Genomic DNA, 21333 nt, shown 5'->3' on the forward strand with positions numbered 1-21333 from the left:
ACATTAAAGAAAACAATAACAAGTAAGAAGGTTTACCAACTACAACAAATTTAATTTCTCTGTAGATTAACATGGACTTAGCCCACCAGAGATCGCTATAAAACAGATGCCATAGCCATCTAACCATCTGAGAAACAAGTTTTACGAAGTCTTAAGAGTTCTTAATCACCGTCAGCGATGGCCATAGTGGAGAAGGCACACAGTTTAAATAGCTCAGGGAGGTGTATCCCTGGTACAATTTTATCTGTGAAACTTTTGTTAGTGGAAAATACTGTGGTTGGGAATTGGGAACGTACTTGTCTGTATTCCTGTGGATGTTATTGTTAGTTTAGGTGGCATTTATGTGATACATTTACATCTATTGGCAATAACCCTTTCCTTCTCTGCATTTTGATTCTATGTACATAAGATACAGTACTACAGCAATTTGTTAAACAGGACCATGAATAGCAGGCAGAGCCTGTGAGAGATACATGTATGCTTGTTGTTCTGTTGGATATTACCATATTCACTGAAATCTGAAAACTGTTCTAGCTGTTTTGCTGAAGCCATTTTATTTGTCTTCATTGATATATCTCTCTTTCTCTCTATCTTGGTGTTTCATTCTGTTCCATGCTGCAAGTGTTCTGAGCGTCTTGGATTTAAGTACTCTGTAAGTATCTTAATCCTTTTTTTTTTTTAATGTTCTGGCTGTTGTTTGGTCTTAGCATGTGTCTCTCCCCATCATTTTTAGATTTTCTATTTTTTCCCTTCTAAATTTTGCAAGGTAAGATATTCAACTTTATCTTCCTTAGAACATTATTTCTTCTCAACAGCTGACTGGCTGATTTCTGCATCTCATCTCCATTTGACAGTTAGTGTCTGCATTTTTTGAGGAAAGTATTTCTTGAATATCAAAATCTCATATAAACACAAGAATAAGTTGAGACTTAGGAAAATGGTAGCACTTGAAGATGTGCATTTTGTATTTTCCTGACCTTGTCAGTTCCTTCTGTTGCTCCCTCTGCCATCACTAGCCAGTCATTGTGTTTATCCTGTTTTCAACTTTGTCTTTGACGATGTATTTTTCTACACTTGTTTGGCCTCTTTGCATTATATATGCTAAACTCATTGGATTTCTTTTCTCCCTCTGTGTTTATCCTTTTTTCTTCTCTTATATCTTGTGTATAAACTTTTTTTCTTTTGTTTCTTCCTATTTTTACATTTATCCAGCTTTCACTGTATATTTTTCATTTCCCATATCAGCTGTCTCAGTGGATCAGTGACGGATCAGTGATCTGAAGTTTGCAGGTTTGATCCTGTGTAAGGTAGTCAATTTTTGAAGGGCAATCAAAAATCTGGGCATGCCATGTCATTGTTACTGGCATGTTAAATATCTCTGGTGGTACACTCAGTGTCATCTGACAAAATTACAGTATACAGTTGAACCTGACTTATCCATATATCAAGGGGAAGAGAAAAAGCTATTTGTAACTCAGAATTACTTAGAAATCAGACTTACACAATACATCACATATTTACCGAAAAATCTATGGAATAGACCTACATGTGTAAATCATTGCAAATAATAAATACATTAAGACAGAAAATATTATTCTGAACTTGGTCCATCCTTAAGGAAATCATATAATTTGGCTTGCTTCACTTTTCTTGCATTAACAGTATAAACCTTCTTTTGCAAACTTGGTAATGAATTCAAAGCATTTTCACTACAACTTTTCACACTGATGCAATGCCTACACACATCAATTGCATTTAACACCTCACTCAGTTCAGGTGTTTCAAGATTCAAGTTGTTATCTCCATCTCCATCACTGTCACTATCACTTGTAGGTGGTCCATCACTGCTGCGTTGTTGGCATACATCAGCAATAATCTCTTCATCCGGTAGTACTCCACATACAGCCAGATTATCATAAAAATGCATAAAAGTATTGAATTCTACACCCTCCGGTAGTGTTAGCTCATTGCTTGACAAAACTTCATCCCCATAATCATCATTAGTAAGACACCAGCTTTGCGAAAACAGTTGCTGATTGTGAAGGATGACACCTGCTTCCAGGCAGCCAAAATAAAGTCCATAGCTTGTAGCAAATTAATGGAGAGAGGCTCATTTCCTGCATCAATCAGTGTTATTAAATGTTGAACCAGCATTTTTCTATAATACACTTTGAAATTTCCAATGATGCCCAACTCAAGTGGTTGTAGAACTGGTACAGTTAGGAGGGAAAAATTCCACTCGGACATTCTCCAGAACGATTTGAGGTGAATGTGCTGTACATCAATCTATAAGAAAATGGATCTTCTTCTGTTTCTTTTTCATTTTAATGTCCAGTTTTTTAAACCACTGTGCCATTAGAAGCATAGTTATCCAAGAATTTCTGTTGGATTCATATTCTGTAGGTTTTGTTTTCGCACCCTTAAAACACCTCGGATTCTTCGATTTTCCTATCACAAGTGGAGGAAGTTTGTCAGATCCATCTGCATTGGTGGCGAGAAGTACTGTTTCACGAGTTTTACTCTTCTTCCCTCCATGGCATGAGTCACCTTTTTCAGCTAATGTTTTATTAGGAAGGAGATTGTAGAATAGCTCGGTCTCATCACAGTTGTAGATGTTTGGAGGCTGATGATTGCTTATGCTACCCGGCAGAATCTCCTCTTTCCAGTGTTGTATCATGACGTCATCCACAGTTTTTGAGTCACTTCAAATTGTTCTCCCTGTGATTCCATGACGATCTTTAAATCCTTGCAACCATCCTGATGAAGCCTTGAAATCAGCAGTGGTACTCATTATTTTAGCTAAATCTATCACGTTTGCCTTCAGCATGTCACCACTAATTGGTAGAGCTGCAAATCACTTTTGCTGGAACCATATGAAAAGTGCTTTCTCCAAATCTACGTACCTTCCTTCTTGCTGACGGCTGAGCTTTGCTGATTTTGAACTCAGTTTTAAGAACTCATCCAAAATAGCGTGTGTGTGTTTTTTCATTAAAAAAAAATTTTTTTTTACTGATAACTGTACATAGCGTGGTATAAGCAATCCCTAAGTCTGAAGCAATTTCAGTTTTTGTTTTGTGTGGATTAGCGTCCACTTCTCATATAACTTTTTCTTTTCCTGTTCTCCATGGCTAATCAAAAGCAACCGAATGACAAAACTACTGTTCAACAGTAAACACCAGATACTGGCACCGTGGACATTTTACTTCTCCGTTGTTCCCACGAAAGAAATTCTCATATTCAAACAAATTTACTGTATTTTCTTTTGTTTCCACACCGAAACCGCCCACTTTGCTTGTAATGTATCTTAATCTTTGGCGGCATTGTGAAGGTCAAAAACAACGAATGTAGATGAGGAGTGAGATAGAAAGCAAAGGGGACTCACTCCGTTGGCCTTTGTTAAGCCGCCAGTAAGTCAGGGTCAACAATGTCACTTGGCAAAACTCTTTGTGTTTTGTTTCAGCACCAAAACCTGACCGCTCTACTTCCGCCTACGCCGACAAAGAGGAAACTTCATAAATACAGTAGTTTCTTTTTAAAAAAAGGACGTGCCCATTACAATTATGCAAAACTCAGTTATATTTCACTGACACTTAATACGTATAACAGCGAATTACGTATAAACGGATTATGTATAAATAAGGTTTAATTAACACGCTTTTAAATTACATTTTGCTGGGACTTAAAGGAAATTATGTACAAATACGAATTACACAGAAAAGAGTTACATATAAAACAGGTTCAACTGTATAAGGGGAGCCAGAATGTCCTGTGTTACCCATGTTAATTCTGAACTTTTCATTTTCCTTTTCCTCAGAAACCATTAATAAGAACTAACTAAACATTTTCAGGAATGTTAATCAAGGGTTTCTCCTTACTTTAACACGTGATTTTTGTAAAGAAATGTTTGCTTGATTTTTTATGATTTATTTTTAAGGCATATTTTTCTTACATTTTCATGAACATTTACGTCTGGTAAAATTAAACTAGAGGACATTTTACAAAACGGCCATGTTAAAATAGGAAACATATAAGGGTCCACTCCTCGTGAAAGTTGGGTAGTTCCAGAGAAAAAGGAATTTTAATATTAAAAAATTAAATTTGGCATGAAACTACAATCAAAGTTCATGCCATGTTTTAGAACATGCCAACACCATACAAGTCCTCTTCTTCCACTTCCAGTTCCAGTTTCCTCTTTGCAGGTCTTCTATGTCTCTTTGCCCTTTGTTCTAATGCCCTTGCATCCTTTTCAGCCTGTCGTAACCTTTCATTGTCCAGTAAGTGCATTGCTTTGCACATGTGACTACCTACACTACCAACAATATTTTTGATCACTTCACATTTGGCAATGCATTCCTCATTAAATCCAAGCACTGCATCATAAACCCCAAAATATAGGATATTTATCTGAACAAAGGTTGTCCTGAGGAGCCTCTCCCAAATTACATTGTTGACACTTTCATTTGGGTTTTGCCGTGAAGACACTTTTTGAGTAGTTTTCTGTCCATAAGGTCTCTGAAAATTGGCTTTATCTCATTCATTATGGAAGCTAGTAAACTGTGTTTGTGTTTGTACAGACATCCAGTTTCTAGGGCTTTGTTATACTTACACCAGCTTTCTGTTTCTCTCACTGTGCTTGTTTGCAGTGAAGATTTCCTCTTTCCTACGTGTTTTCTTTTCTTGAAAACTTTCAATTCACTCTTTGGCATTATAATTGCCAGTAAAACAACACAAACCAACTTGAAAACTGTACACTTGGTAAACACAATTATTAGACACACACAACATATACAGAGCACCACACCCGCGCATACACATTTCTACGGAAACAAACGAGCAGTGAGCAACTTGGATTATTGCAGTTCTGGCGTGCCCGCTGGAATGTCACTTGTCAATGTTATTCATGATTTAGTAACCTTAGGAATAAGCTATAGACAAAATTGAGATACCATTGGAAAGCTAAGATTTCAGAGATTAATATAACATAAAAAATGAATTTCGTAAAATTTTAAAGATTTTTGCATTCCGGCTCCCCGCTCAGCCAAATTATCTGTCCTTAAGAATTCCATTTTTGTTGCTAGACAGCAGTTCAATTGGAATGTCAAAATTGTTAGGATTGTACCGCTTTAGAAGTTCTGCAACTCAGTAGCTGAGGCCATAAGATGATGATGATGATTGCAATTTTTTTTCCCATATCAATAATGAAGCTCTTTCAACAGTGGCCTTCTCTGTGAATGGTGATGCCCCGCAGTATAGCTGAGAAGCAGAAATGAGCTGTCTGTAGACTGGAAGGGAGAATTGGGACTGATGTGGAGAGAGTTCAATATAATGCCACTACTATGAGAAGATGTAGAGTTTGTGCCCTTTTGTGTTTCTATGTTTATCCTTGTCTCTCTTTTGTGTTGCACTCCTTGCCTGTACTAGTCTGCCACTGTGTTTGATGTTTGTATTTATTCCTATCCTTTTTTCAAGCTTTCTGTCTTTGATGACAGCTTTGCATTTACAGTATATGAAATGAACTATGCATGAGTACTAACCATTGTTGAGAGAGTATAGCAATATTTTCCCTAGATCTTGTGGAACATGGTTAGCAACCATAGACCATTATCTAAGTATTGTATGTGCCTGGTTGTTTTCTTTCAAATCTTATCTCCCTCAATCAAGTCTAGTTCTGTTTCAATTTAAAACGATACACTGAAGAAAATTGAAATTGCAACACCCAGAAGGAGTGGTGCTACATTGCTGCAATTGAACATGCAGGACGAGTGTTCAGTTATGCTTTGATGATTACACTTTCAGATCCCTCTGACCACAAGTTTGGACAACAATCAATACAGGATGTGCCCACCACGAGCTGCAATACATTGATGAATTCGTCGAGGTACGGAGTCAATAAGGCCCTGGATTGCCTCCTGAGGAATTGTGGCCCATGCTTGCTGCACTGCACGGGTCAGTTGTTTCAGAGTTGTGGGTGTCTGAGGACGGTTGGCCAGTTGTCGACCCATCATGTCCCACACATGCTCAATAGGACTGAGGTCCGTTGATCTGGCGGGCCATTCTACGGTTGTGATGTCGTGGAGAGCTTCTCTGGAGATGCGTGCAGTGTGAACCCGGGCATTGTCCTGCTGAAACATCCCATTAGCAATGTTCGCCATCATAGGGACAACCACTGGATTGAGTACCCTATCAACGTACTATCAAGCAGTCAACAAGCACTAATTGTGATTTCACATTAAAGCCAATAGCTCCCCAGACCATAATACTTGGTATTGGCCCTGTGTGCCTCTCGACAATAAGATCTGGGCGGCCCCTCTCCCCGGCATGTCGGCGCACATGATTCTGGCGATCACTGTGGGCAAGACAGAAGCGCGATTCATCACTAAAGACGACCCTATGCCATTCGTCGACCCACGTCGATCTTTCTCGACACCAGGCCAGCCTTACACATCGCTGTTGTGGGGTCAATGGAACACCTTCTGCAGGGACACAGGCTCGTAAGCCAGCTGCACGCAGGCAATTACCAACTGTTTGTTGTGTAACATGGGGTGCCACAGCTGCTCGAGTTTGTGCTGCTGTTGCATGGGGTTCCATCCGGGCCATCCGAATGATGCCGCGATCCTCTCTCACAGTTGTCTGTCGCGCTGGGCCTGTGCCAGGTCTGCGAGTGTGGGTACCTTCATTTGACCACTGCTGCCATACACGTTGTACTGTAGATGCCTATCGGCCAACACATGCAGCGACAGTCCTTAGTGATAATCCAGCCTCATACAGCCCAATTATCCGAGCCCTCTCAAAAGGTGACAGTTGTTGATAGCGTGCTCTTCTCTGTCATCGAGGCATGTTTGACGGGGAACACTTCACTGCACAGACTGCAAGTCAACTACGCTACACCAGAGTCCGTATACTGGAGTTGATTCCTCCATGACCAATCACGTGGGGAGACCTGTAGCAACAATCCAATGGGTCTGAAACTTTGATCGTTCACATACGTACATGGCATCGTTCCATATCTTCAAAATCAACACAAACAACCAATGCCTTCATGGTGTTGCAATTTCCATTTTCTTAAGTGTGTTAGGGTTGCAAATGCTATCAATGCTGTGAAGTCCTTTATTTTCATCTTTATATTTCAATGGACTTTTTTCTATTGTTCCTTGATTTATTCTTTCTTGGATAATTTTTGGACTCTTTCTGTATATCTTCTGAGGCTGGTAACATACAAGTCAAGCTACAGCTACATATTTCCATGATACATGCTTTAGGGGGAGGTGGGGGGGGGGGGGGAATTGTAGGACTTTCAAAATCTGAATTCATAAAGTAACACTTTCAGCTTGATTGCTGTTAGTACAAAGAAATTCAAGATTGTTAGTCTATCCTTGCATGGATCATTGATCACTGTCTAGAATGCTGTGATGGGACATAGTGCAGTATGAGTGGATAGAACACAAGTAGTCCAACCCTTACAAAAAATACAGATATTTTGAAAACGGGCATGGTAGCAAATTCAGAATATAAATAATATACTGAATTGTTAATATTGTTAACATTGTTAACATTGTTAACATTGTTAACATTGATGCCCGTATTTGTAGACATGTTTTCACAGCAATGTTTTCTTGACACGGCATAAGCCCAAAAGCCCATATCATGTCTACAATATATTGAATTGTCAGCCTCGGTACATTGGCTGGCTTTCATCCAAAATGTTTTTTGATGATATCTTCTTGACTAAAAATAGCTGAGCTTGTAAAGCGCTGAATATTTGACACAATATGTGTGAAGCATTTTTATGTGAATGAAATTGTTTTGAAGTCATATGGAATGTGTTTCTCAAAATGAATTAAAAAGTACCCTTGAAACCTGAAATTGTACTCACTATCTATTTATCTTTAATTATTTTTGGTCACGGTTGTAAACATATCACCGCAAGATAGAGTAAATGGCACTTGTTTTTATTACATTTCTCCCATAAGGTCTAATCTACATCTGTTATGTTAGTGGATTATTTTTGTTTTCTTTCATTTGATGTACAAGTTTGTTGATGTTAATTTCTGTAGTGTATGTTTGAGTTCCATCCTCATCTTCCATATTCTCTTCTTCAGAATCCTTTTTGTGATAAAGTGGTGATGTCTGTTTTGATTTCTCCCTCTTATAGGAGTTACAGAAAATTCCAACATTATTTTCACTGGAAACTTCATTGCTGTTAAGTTCAAATGATGAGTAGTTTATAGCTAGCTTCCTGTCTGTCAGTTATGTCTTCAGCCTGGAGACTAGTTGAATTCTGAAAAAGGACCAAGAAAGGTTATAGGGGAACCACAAAAACTGATGGCAGTGCCATAATGAAGTGTACAAGGCATGATGAGGAATGAGGCAGTGTGTCATTTCTTTCCTCACAGGCTATAAAGTGCTGTTACAACATGACCGGCTGTTACAACAGACACGCTAGTCATACAGTAGTCTGAATGTCATTACTCAAGCACCACCCATAACTCAACAGCTTCCATGTCACAGCCATAAATGAGACTGTGACAGTGGTTGAAGCTACATATTTTTCTGGCATGTGCCAAGGGACAGATTTTAAAAAATAATACTGCATCCATCAAGAAATAGCAACAGACTAATCTCCCTTCCTACATAAACATATTTTTTTTTGCTGTTATTAGAGAGGACTGTAAGTAGTACTTCAGGAACAGGATTGTTTGAGTAATTTAGAGTTGGTTTCTTCCCCCCCTCTCTCTATCTCTCCTTTAATGGGGGCCATTTTAATTCTTAAAGAAATATAGACTGAATGATGACTGTTTAAAGGGGCCTCATTGGCCCTTATAGACTAAAGATTGATGCGTTACTTCAAGTAAATTCATGGAAGGTGACTAGAGTCTTTCACTTCTGCCACTTACTCCTGTCATGTGGTCTCGGTGTTTGTTTTCTTGTAATGTTGGTAAGGTTTCTGCAGCCCAAGATATCTCAAGATATCTTTAGTATTCTCTTTCCTTCCACGATGCTATTCAACCTCCAGCTCTTGCATAAAATTTTGTAACAGGAATACTCACATGGGCTACATATGCCCTCAACTTTATTTTATTTTTTCATATTTCATTTCCTTTTTATGTTTTCTATATTAAGAAATTAACATTCCACTCTAATACATTTTACACCCGGTTCAAGCCACTTTTCAGATTTATACATTTTTAATCCTGTAATTAGTAAAACCATGTCATTTCCAGTTTTACAGGTTTGAAAAGTAGCCTAAATTTGAAAACGTTTAGGAGATTTTTGGTTTACCAAGACTTAATAAATCTTTTGTATTTTGAACAGTGGTTTATTGTTAATAGTTTAGTATAAAAATATCAAATACAATAACTAAATAAGAGCTGAAGTATAATTTTTTCAAATGAATTTTGTCAGCCTCAAGGATCTGGTAGTGTCTTGATTTGAAGTATGCCTCCAAACAACACTGTATAGCACATTTTTGGTGAAATTGAGTTTTTAATGGAACATCGATATGTGGCATGCCTTACACATGGAAAAGTCACTGGAAGGCCAAATATCCATCTCTGGGTGGCAGTAATAGTCAGATATCTGAAGCACTTCAGTGGAATAATGCCATATATCAAACAAGACGGCAGCCGCTGGAGGTATACATGTTTCACCAAGAACTATAAAATGACTTAATAGGTCAAGGAAATAAAAAATTAACAAGTCTCAGTGGAATGGTGTGAAACAGAAGAAGTTAAGGGACTTCGGAATGCCATCCAAAAGCCGAAGAGGCAAAGAGGTGGCCCGAAAGACACCTCCATATAAGTTGAGTCGAACAACGCTGTATATGTACAGCAGTACACAAAATTTCCGGTCTCCAGATTGTTATGAAAATCAATTTATGTTCCTGTAAATGAATGTATGTCCTATTTTTATGTTATTAACAAATGTTATATCTGATATTGAATGTAGGCACCATTGTGAGAGATGGATTATAATTTTTACACGTTAGCTACTTTGCTACATTTGACGACCCCACATTTAAATGCCACTTTTAATGAAAGAGGATTTTTTCTTGTTTTCTATTTTATTGTGCATATTTACTGGTAATAAACCATAGACAAGGCAAAAATGTTAATATTCAGGGACTAAAGGTGGTGAACAGACCTGATTTCCACGGCACGCAATGTCTAACGAGAACACTTTAGTTCAAAATGCGCAGGGGTGATCTTGACCAAGACTGGATCATGGCTCATCACCACTGCTCTGCACATGTAATACAAATTGGTCCTTACCTGCCAACTGATTCAGCAGTTTGTAACATTGAAAAAAAAAAAAAAAAAAACAGTGTATATTGAAATATGTTAAAACTGTTATATTAGTTTTGAAGTGATCTGCTTTTAAAATTTGATTTTGATTAAGGAGTGTGTGCTAGCACAAGGAATTACGGTACTTACATGCTACATAACCTTAAAGTGTTACATCTGTTGTGTTATTTTTTAGCCTTTTCTTTGTTTTTTATGTTCATAAGATTAGAAATACATGTCTTATTAGTAAGTTCATCAATAAATAACTGCTATTTGCTTTACGTCGCACTGACACAGATAGGTCTTATGGCGACAGGGAAGGACTCCTCCCAGATGCAAGCTCACAGCTTCACGACCCTAACCACATGGCCAACTCACCCGGTACAGTAAATAATACAGCATTGTTCTACTAAGTGACATACATCATTGTTTGACTGATGTTCCCTTTAAAACTCCTTCCATTTTGAAACATTTGGTTATAGACAGCTGATTAAGAGTTAGTACATATTGTGATGATGTAACATGCCTGTTTCGTTGATATAAGGACTAAACTATTATTTATTGTTATTATTTTACATTTTTAGCCTCTACTGTAAAGAATGGAAAATGTGCCATACAGCGTTGTTCGGTGGCGTACTTCGTTTTATCTTTTATTCAGCCTATTATGATATGTTTATGTTTGTGGGCAGTAGCGGTGATTGGGAATTAAAAGTGTGGGGAAAAAAAAAAGAACCAAACACCAAACAGTACCCGGGTTTGTGGGATATAGCGGAGGGTGGGGGTGGGTTATATACATCAAAACTAAAAAAAGTCCACAAATTGGTAAGCATTTATGTTAGCAAATTTTGACAGAGAGGTAAAGACTGACAGTTTACCAACTAAAAAATGCGATATTAAGAGTTTTTTTTGTGATTTTGATTCCATGCTATACAATACAAATTTTGCCAAAGGAACAATATTATACCTTTATTCCCATTAAAAGGAATACGGCGTGATTATACAATTAAAGTCATTTAGTATTTGACTATACACTAAAAAACGAACAAGCACTAAAGGGACCGCCAAACTGACAAATGCATGTGGCAGGGTGGTGAATCATACCTCATAGCCTTGGTATCCTTCTTAATAGCACAGGAAAAGTCTCCACTATTTGCTGTGGCACTATAAAATCAATTAGCTGGGACGAAGTACATTTTGTGTGTATTTCTGCTAATAATTTTGGTAACTATTAAAGAAAATAAAGAAAATAATTATCTCATAAAGTTAAACCTAAAAATAAAAGGGAATTGTCGTATTGATGGAATCACTTAATTATTCCTATAGTCAGGGCTTGTACAAATGGCTTTTGTAAATAATTCCCATAATTCCTAGTTTCAGCTGGCTAAAATAGAATAAAAATATAATATTTTCTCCAAAAAGTTGTTGTTGAAGATCATGATGATGATGATGATGATGATGATGCTTGTTGTTAAAAGGGGCCTAACACCTAAGGTAATCGACCCTCTCCGAAAAGTGGGGGGGGGCACTTTTCCCCCTTCCCCCCCTCCCTCATCACTGCTACTGTAAGAAACAGAAAGAACAACATAGGTCATTTACTTATCTAAGCACTTTTTGCAGGCAAGAGCTGGTTGTGGAGGGCAGATTTTCCTCCTATATTTCATACATTTTCTTGTTGATCTGTCTCTACTATGTCCATCGCTATTGGCTATTACGTTAAAAGGAAATACAATTGCTGGACTGCAGCCTACATGAGTGCTGACAGTTAAGATAGCTCTGTATGTTTAGTTGTTAGAATTAGTAGCTAATATCTGTGGTTCTCATTGCTCTTAGATATTTCGCTCTCAGTTTCCTATCCATATATATAGATGCACTCACCTATATTGACATCATGAAGCACTATTACCCAGCAGCTTATGCCCATGAGTACATAGGTCTGATGACCACAGTGTTTCCCAGCCTCTTTAAGGAAAAAATCCATAATTCATCTCAGAGTTAGAAATAATAATAGTTATTATGTCAATGTCAGCATCTCTGTAATAAATTAGTATGTTTGAATACTAAAATATTTAATCTGCTGTACAGGTGCGGTTTGTAATGGACGATGAGACAACATTATCTGATTTACTGGCATTGAATTTACATGAATATGAAGAAGAAGTAAAGAATATTGTAGACAAGTCGGTGAAGGAGATGTCCATGGAGAAGGTATTGAAGGAGCTGAATGTCACGTGGTCTGCAATGGAATTTGAGTATGAGGTTCATCCACGTACCAATGTCACAGTGCTACGAGCCAGTGAGGAACTTATTGAGATACTTGAAGAAAACCAGGTATATGATATTCATTATAAGTTCCAAGAAATATTTCCTTCTTTTATTCTCGCTTAAATTTATGTGAAGCTTTTATATAATCATAATAATTCACCTTAGACAAAGGAAAAGGTTCACATGTAATTAGAAAGGCAATAGATATACTGAAACAGACTCAGATCTACAGTACTCAAAGGAATCCATATTTCACAATATATTCTGATGCAGCTGCTAAGTTCATGCACTTAGACATTCACTATTTTTATAATGATAAATGAATTACGTCAACAACTAAGGGTGACCATCCACTCATCAAGTGTTTGAAAGTATTCATACAAGTAAATATATTTTCATGTATAAAGAGTAAAAGATAACCTTCTTCTGTGAATATATTTGTTCCATCACTAGGATTGTAATTGAAGAAACCAGCTAAGGTAATAAAACATTAACACGCGAGAGATCGCACCCATTTTAGAACGCGAGAGGTCGTGCGTGAGCAAATTGCCTCAACGTTTGCATTTGTGCATTTCATTGAATGATTCGGTCACACTTCAAGATAAAACTACAGCACCACACTTCACTGAAAGCTACCATAAACCCCATGAAATTTACTTAAGAAACTTTCTTGGAAATGCAGTCATGTAAGAATGCACTATGCGAGGGGTCGCATGAAGGCAATTTGCCGCGGCAGATGTGAGAGTGAAAGAAAACTTAAACTACTCCGGAACGCAGCAGGCAATACACTGACGATAATCAACGTCAGGTGAGAGAAAGGGAGGGGAGGGATGAAACCAGAGCCCTAAGCCCTACAGCTGCTAGCAACAAAATTATTAACGAATATTTAAAAAGTGCGGCAAACTCTCGCGTGTTAATTCATTGGTTTACTAACTCTGGTTAGACTTGTTTATCATGATTTCACAAAATGTAAGAGAAGAAAGCCTACTCTCTTTAGAATGATAATGTGGTGGTTTGAAGGCAAGCAGTGATAAATATTGGGTTTAAGTCTTCAGCCCAGAGGCTGGGTGGATCTTCAGATAGTTCCATCAATGGTTATTGAGTAAGAGGGAAAATTGCAAAAACTAATGACAGCAATATAATGAGATGTACAAGGCTTGAGAAGGAGTGAGGTAGTTTTCCACTGCTTTTCTCAATGGGCCAGAAAGTGCTATTGTGGCACAGCTGGTCCTGTGAGTAGTACCTTTCATAATACTCAGACATACTGCTCCAAGTGTTATTACTCAGCACCACTCATACCTCAGCAGTTCCATATTGTTACAGCAATAAATGAGACTGAGGCCCAGTTTCTGAAATGGTTTTTTTTTTAATCTGTCTGTTAGCTATCAGTTTGTTACAGTTGTTGACTTGATAAAGCTCTGCTGCGTTTTTCAGCATAGTAGCGGCTAATGTTTTGAACGGTTAACCCGACAGCGTGGAGTGACATGTAGCACACATCATGCAGTAGCCGTGACCTGCTGTGGAGTGACATGTCTGATGTGTATTCTGCAGCATCTGCATTGTTGTTCCATCTCATGAGTTCCCTCCGAACTATGGTAGAATTCCGTTATAGCGAGAAATCATAACAGTGAAAGATTTACTCGCTATAATGGATTGTTGTTATATCTGATCTTTTGTAAAAGTCGGGAAAAAACCACACATTAAAATCAGTATGAAAAGGCAATCAATTTGTTCAAAATTTGCGTTTTCCCAGATGATATTCACACTACGGCTTGTTAATTTGTTATTTTTCAAAATCTGAAACTACGTGAAAGTGTATGTTTAATTTCATTCCGAAAAAATTGTAGAATCACTCCAGATGCCTCGGTGGTAAATGTTCCAGTTTCCTTCTTCAAACAGCGTCACTTAACCTAATCATATATGTATCGTGAAAACATATTTCAAGTGCACGTAGAGAAATGATAATGTCCTCACTATAAAATTGCATGGGAATAGCCTTTCCGAAACCTAACTAGACGCGAGAAAATATAAACTCGCCTGAATCAGTGATGCACTCTGCCATATCTTGAGGTGTGTGTCACATTCTTACTTGATTTCAGTATATAACATTAAAAATTAAGGAATCGTTTACTTCAGCCTTTATTTCTAATGAGTTAACAACTGCTCTCAGCCACGTCATTTATGGATTTATTACAAAAACATGTTGTCCTCTTTCATTTTGAATTTTCCTTTTTAGACAGCAGCAGGCATTACTAATCAACTCTGACATCACCTTTGAATGTCGAGGAGAGGGCTCACAAGTGTACATAGCAAGGAAATGATATGGTAGCAAAAATGACCAACCGCATTTTGTGACAAATGTTTCAGTTTTCTTATTCTAACAGCATCACCTAACTTAAGCATACTATATGTATCATGAAAACATGCGCCAGTAAAGAAATGATAATATTCTTGCTATAAATTTACATGGGGATAGCTTCTCCAAAATTTAACCACACATGAGAAAATATAAACTAACCTTTGAGATCAATGATGTGCTTTGCCATATCTTGAGGTGTATCACATTCCTACTAAATTTCAGTGCAGAGTATTAAAATTAAACAATCGTTTACTTAACCTTTATTTCTAACGACTTACCAACTGCTATCGACCACATTATTTACATATTTGTTACAAAAACATGTTCTTTCATTTCTAATATTCTTTATGGAACAGCAGTTGAATCCAATCAGTTCTGACATCGCCTTCGAAAGTCGACAAGAGAGCATTTATTCACACATAGCGAGAAAACTATACCAAAGGTCACATTTTGTGGCAAACGCTTCAGTTTTCTTATAAAAACCGCATCACTTATATCGAGTGCCAATAGAAAAGTGATAACCTTCCGGCTGTAAATTTAGATGGGAATAGCCTTGTTGTTTGAGTCATCAGTCCATAGACTGGTTTGATGCAGCTCTTCATGCCACCCTATCCTGTGCTAACCTTTTCATTTCTACATAACTATTGCATCCTACATTTCTAATCTGCTTGTACTGGGCAAGTTGACTGTGCGGGTAGAGGCGCGCAGCTGTGAGCTTGCATCCGGGAGATAGTAGGTTCGAATCCCACTATCGGCAGCCCTGAAGATGGTTTTCCGTGATTTCCCATTTTCACACCAGGCAAATGCTGGGGCTGTACCTTAATTAAGGCCACGACCGCTTCCTTCCAACTCCTAGGCTTTTCCTATCCCATCGTCGCCATAAGACCTATCTGTGTCGGTGCGACGTAAAGCCCCTAGCAAAAAAAAAAATTAATAATAATCTGCTTGTCATATTCATACCTTGGTCTTCCCCTACCGTTCTTACCACCTACACTTCCTTCACAAACCAACTGAACAAGTCCTGGATGTCTTAAGATGTGTCCTATCATACTATCTCTTCTTCTCTTCAAATTTAGCCAAATCGATCTCCTCTAACCAATTCGATTCAGTATCTCTTCATTCGTGATTCGATCTATCCATCTCACCTTCAGCATTCTTCTGTAACACCACATTTCAAAAGCTTCTATTCTCTTTCTTTCTGAGCTAGTTATCGTCCATGTTTCACTTCCATACAATGCCATGCTCCACACGAAAGTCTTCAAAAACATCTTTCTAATTCCGATATCAATGTTTGAAGTCAGCAAATTTCTTTCCTGAAGAAAGCTCTTCCTTGATTGTGCTAGTCTGCATTTCATTTACTCCTTACTTCTGCCACCGTTAGTTATTTTACTACCCAAGTAACAATATTCATCTACTTCCTTTAAGACTTCGTTTCCTAATCTAATATTTCCTACATCACCTGCCTTCGTTCGACTGCACTCCATTACTTTTGTTTTGGACTCATTTATTTTCATCTTGTACTCCTTACACAAAACTTCATCCATACCATTCAGCAACTTCTCGAGATCTTCTGCAATCTCAGATAAAATGACAATATCATCGGCAAATCTCAAGGTTTTGATTTCCTCTCCTTGCACTGTGATTCCCTTTCCAAATTTCTCTTTGATTTCCTTTACTGCCTGTTCTATGTAAACATTGAAAACGAGAGGGGACAAACTGCAGCCTTGCCTCACTCCTTTCTGGATTGCTGCTTCTTGTTCAAAGCCCTCGATTCTTATCACTGCAGACTGATTTTTATACAGATTGGAGATAATTCTTCGTTCTCGGTATCTGATCCCTTTCATCTTCAGAATCATAAATAGGTTGGTCCAATCAATATTATCAAATGCCTTTTCTAGATCTACGAATGCCATGTACGTGGCCTTGTCCATGATTCAATCCTCTAAGATCAGACATAAAGTCAGGATTGCTTCACGTGTTCCTACATTTCTTCTGAAGCCAAATTGATCTTCTCCCAACTCAGCTTCAACTTGTTTTTCCATTCTTCTGTAAATAATACATGTTAAAATTTTTCAAGCATGAGATACTAAACTAATGGTGCAGTAGTTTTCACACCTGTCAGCACCGGCTTTCTTGGGAATAGGTATAACAACATTCTGCCGAAAATCAGATGGGACTTCTCCTGTCTCATACATCTTGCACACTAAATGAAATAACCTTGCCATGCTGGTTTCTCCTAAGGCAGTCAGTAATTCAGAGGGAATGTCATCAATTCCAGGTGCCTTGTTCCTATTTAGGTCACTCACAGCTCTGTCAAACTCTGACCTCAAAATTGGGTCTCCCATTTCATCAGCATCAACAGCCTCTTCATGTTCCAGAGCCAAATTATCTACATCTTTACCTTGATACAACTGTTAGATATGCTCCTGCCATCTTTCTACTTTGTCTTCTTTCCCTAGAAGTGGCTTTCCATCTGAGCTCTTGATATTCATACATCTAGATTTCCTTTCTCCAAAGGTTTCCTTGATTTTCCTGTATGCAGCATCTACCTTTCCCAGGATCATACAGCCTTCGACATCCTTGCACTTCTCCTTCAGCCATTCTTCCTTAGCTACCTTGCACTTTCTATCCACTTGATTCTTTAATCGCCAGTATTCTTTTCTGCCCTCTTCATTTCTAACATTCTTGTATTTTCGTCGTTCATCAATCAGGTCTATTATCTCCTGAGTTATCGACTGATTCTTAGTTGATCTTTTCTTGCTTCCTAACATTTCTTCAGCAGCCCTACTGACTTCATTTTTTATGACTCTCCACTCTTCCTCTATAGTGTTTCCTTCAGCCTTTTCATTTAGTCCTTTTGCAACATGTTCCTTGAAACAATCCCTCACTCTCTTTTCTTTCAACTTGTCTAGATCCCATCTTTTTGCATTCTTTCCTTTCTTCAATTTCTTCAACTTCAGATGGCATTTCATGACCAACAAGTTGTGGTCAGAGTCCACATCTGCTCCTGGGAAAGATTTGCAATCCAACACCTGGTTTCTGAATCTCTGCCTAATCATAATGAAGTCTATTTGATACCTTCCAGTGTCTCCAGGTCTCATCCACGTATACAGCCATCGTTTGTGGTGTTTGAACCAAGTATTGGCAAGGACTAAATTATGATCAGTGCAGAATTCAACCAGCCGACTTCCTCTTTCGTTCCTTTGTCCCAATCCAAATTCTCCTACTGTACTACCTTCTCTTCCTTGGCCTACCACTGCATTCCAGTCTCCCATCACAATTAGATTCTCATCACCTTTTACATATTGTATTAAATCTTCTATCTCCTCATATATTCTTTCGATTTCTTCATCATCCGCTGAACTAGTAGGCATATAGACCTGCACTATTGTGGTGGGCATTGGTTTGGTGTCTATCTTGACGATAATAATTCTTTCCCTATGCTGGTCATAGTAGCTTACCCGCTGCCCTATTTTCTTATTCATTATTTTTTTTTTTTGCTAGGGGCTTTACGTTGCACCGACACAGATAGGTCTTATGGCAACGATGGGATAGGCAAGGCCTAGGAGTTGGAAGGAAGCGGCTGTGGCCTTAATTAAGGTACAGCCCCAGCATTTGCCTGGTGTGAAAATGGGAAACCACGGAAAACCATCTTCAGGGCTGCCGATAGTGGGATTCGAACCTACTATCTCCCGGATGCAAGCTCACAGCCGCGCGCCTCTACGCGCACGGCCAACTCGCCCGGTTTATTCATTATTAAACCAAATCCTGCATTTCCCCTGTTTGATTTTGAGTTGATAATTCGGTAGTCGCCTGACCAAAAATCCTGTTCTTCCTGCCAACGTACTTCACTTAAACCAACTACATCTAATTTTAGTCTATCCGTCTCCCTTTTCAGATTCTCTAACCTACCACAACGATTCAAACTTCTAACATTCCTCGCTCCGACTCGCAGAATTACAGTATCCATCGCCCCCTCTCATGTAGTCCCCACCTGGAGATCCAAATGGGGGACTAGTTTACCTCCGGAATATTTTACCCGGGAGGAAGCCATCATCAGTACATCATTCATACAGAGAGAGCTGCATGTCCTCGGGAGGTAGTTACGGCTGTGGTTTCCCGTTGCTTTCAGCTGTGTAGCAGTTTCAACACAGCTAAGACATGTTGAGTATTATTACAAGGCCGTATCAGTCAATCATCTAGACTGCCGCCCTTGCACCTACTGAAAGGCTGCTACCCCTCTTTGGATGAACCATTCGTTAGTCTGGTCTCTCAACAGATACCCATCCGATATGGTTGCACCTGCGGCTCGGCTATCTGCATCATTGGGACACACAAGCCTCCCCACCGTGGCAAGGTCACATGGTTCGCAGAGGAGGGGAATAGCCTTACAGAAATTTAACCAGATGCAAAAAAATATAATCTAACCTCAGAAATCAATGTTGCGCTTTGCCATATCTTGAGGTGTATCACATTCTTACTTAATTTCAGTAAAATCTACTGTTGTGAGACAAGGAGTGGTGGACTATTGGTTATTTTCAGATTCCTACGAAATGGCTGCCAGCTTCGCGTAAAAAGGATATAAAATTTATAAATGAAGTTGTTTCATTAGATTGTGTTCACACTTAATTATATACAGTAGAAGTTCGCTATAGCGAGTAAGGTATATAACGATAACCCCGTTATAACGACAAGTTTTGTCTGTCCCTTCAAAAGTCCTATATTAAAATGTGTATTATCCTTTGGTTACAGCGAGATCCGTATCACCAACGCATCCATTATTACGAGCGATTAAGCATGCACGAGTATTTCCGTTACCAATATTTATGCACCCCAGCAATTATGTTGCGTACGATCGATCACCTCCGTCGACATTTGAAGGCGATATCGGAGTCGATTAGTAATACCCGTCGACTGCTGTTCCGTAAAGAAAATTCACAATGAAAGAGAACATGTTTTCATAATAAATGTGTAAATAACGTGTCCAATAACAGTTGTTAATTTGTTAAAAATAAAGGCTGAATAAACGACCTCTTAATTTTAATGCTAAGTACTGCAATTAAATAAGAATGGGATACACCTCAAGATATGGCAGAGTGCATCATTGATTTTAGAGGTTAATGTTTTGTCACATCTGGTTAAATTACAGAAAGGCTATTATCATATAAATTTATAGCAAGAAGGTTATCATTTTTCTACTAGTGCTGGAAGTATGTTATTATCATTTGTATAGTACAGTTAAGTTAGGATAGGTGACGCTGTTTGCATAAGTAAACTGAAACATTTGTCACAAAATGTGATCGATCATGTTCGGTACGGTATAGTTTTCTCACTATGTGCATTTGTGAGCACTCTCGTTGACATTCGAAAGCGATATTGCAGTCAATAAGTAATATGCATCGACTGCTGTTCTCTATAGAAAATTCGAAATGAAGGAGGATAATGCTTAAAGTAAATACAAAATTTTAATATTCCACCTTCTCAATACTAAAAAATCATTTGATGTTTTTACAAAAACATTACAATGACGTTAAAAGGTACTAGTTTCGGTCCACTGTGGACCATCATCAGCCTAGCCAAATGACAACAGTAAAAGACATAGTGATAAAAATAGTATGGAGAAATGAGAGAGGATCTAGAAGTGTGGATGGTGGTGGAATGACAGATAAAAGTGAAAAAACCGTATTTGCGAATAATGATAAAAGTAACAGAAGTGTTCACAATGACAAGTAAAATCTTGTGAAGTCACGTAAAAACTCTTGATCAGATAGTCTTTGGTTGGCAGTTGCTCCTCTGTTGCACGATTGACATATATAACTACGTATATGCTTCTAGAAAGTTGTAGATGTAAGTTCCACTTTTGCGTAGAGGGAAGAATTGTCCGATGAGACTAGCACCAAATTAAAATTGACAAAGTTGAACCTGTTCTATGGTGGAATCAAAGGCTTTCTGTGTTGAACAGAAGTAGTCTCAGTTCAATCGGGACCCCAATGAACCTGGGGAAAGAAGATAGTATTAACGCGGGTAATCGGATAGAGAACAAGCGAGGCACCGGAAAATATAAACGATGACTCACCTTGCGCTGCGTGGAACTCCGTAAGTTGCATTCAATCCAGCAAGTTCGTTCCATGCAGCGCAAGGTGAGTCATCGTTTATATTTTCCAGTGCCTCGCTTGTTCTCTATCCGATTACCCGCGTTAATACTATCTTCTTTCCCCAGGTTCATTGGGGTCCCGATTGAACTGAGACTACTTCTGTTAAACACAGAAAGCCTTTGATTCCACCATAGAACAGGTTCAACTTTGTCAATTTTAATTTGGTGCTAGTCTCATCAGACAATTCTTCCCTCTACGCAGTGAAACAGTTATGAATCTTGGTATGGCTATAAGCGAAACACTGAACTGGTCGCAACATGTGATGAAAGTGTGCCAA

The 21333-nt window shown here is 38.4% G+C and overlaps 1 protein-coding gene across 1 annotated transcript in view; it reads left to right on the forward strand.

The window, feature by feature from the left end:
* The window catches only part of LOC136875368 (dynein beta chain, ciliary), a 782313-nt gene that overhangs the window by 453730 nt on the left and 307250 nt on the right, over positions 1–21333 (forward strand). Inside the window, exon 28 of the mRNA XM_067148948.2 lies at positions 12363–12608. Within this exon, the coding sequence (XP_067005049.2) occupies positions 12363–12608 (246 nt within the window). The remainder of the gene's footprint in view (positions 1–12362; positions 12609–21333) is intronic.

This window comes from Anabrus simplex, chromosome 1 (genome assembly GCF_040414725.1).
Source record: "Anabrus simplex isolate iqAnaSimp1 chromosome 1, ASM4041472v1, whole genome shotgun sequence".
Classification (NCBI taxonomy): domain Eukaryota; kingdom Metazoa; phylum Arthropoda; class Insecta; order Orthoptera; family Tettigoniidae; genus Anabrus; species Anabrus simplex.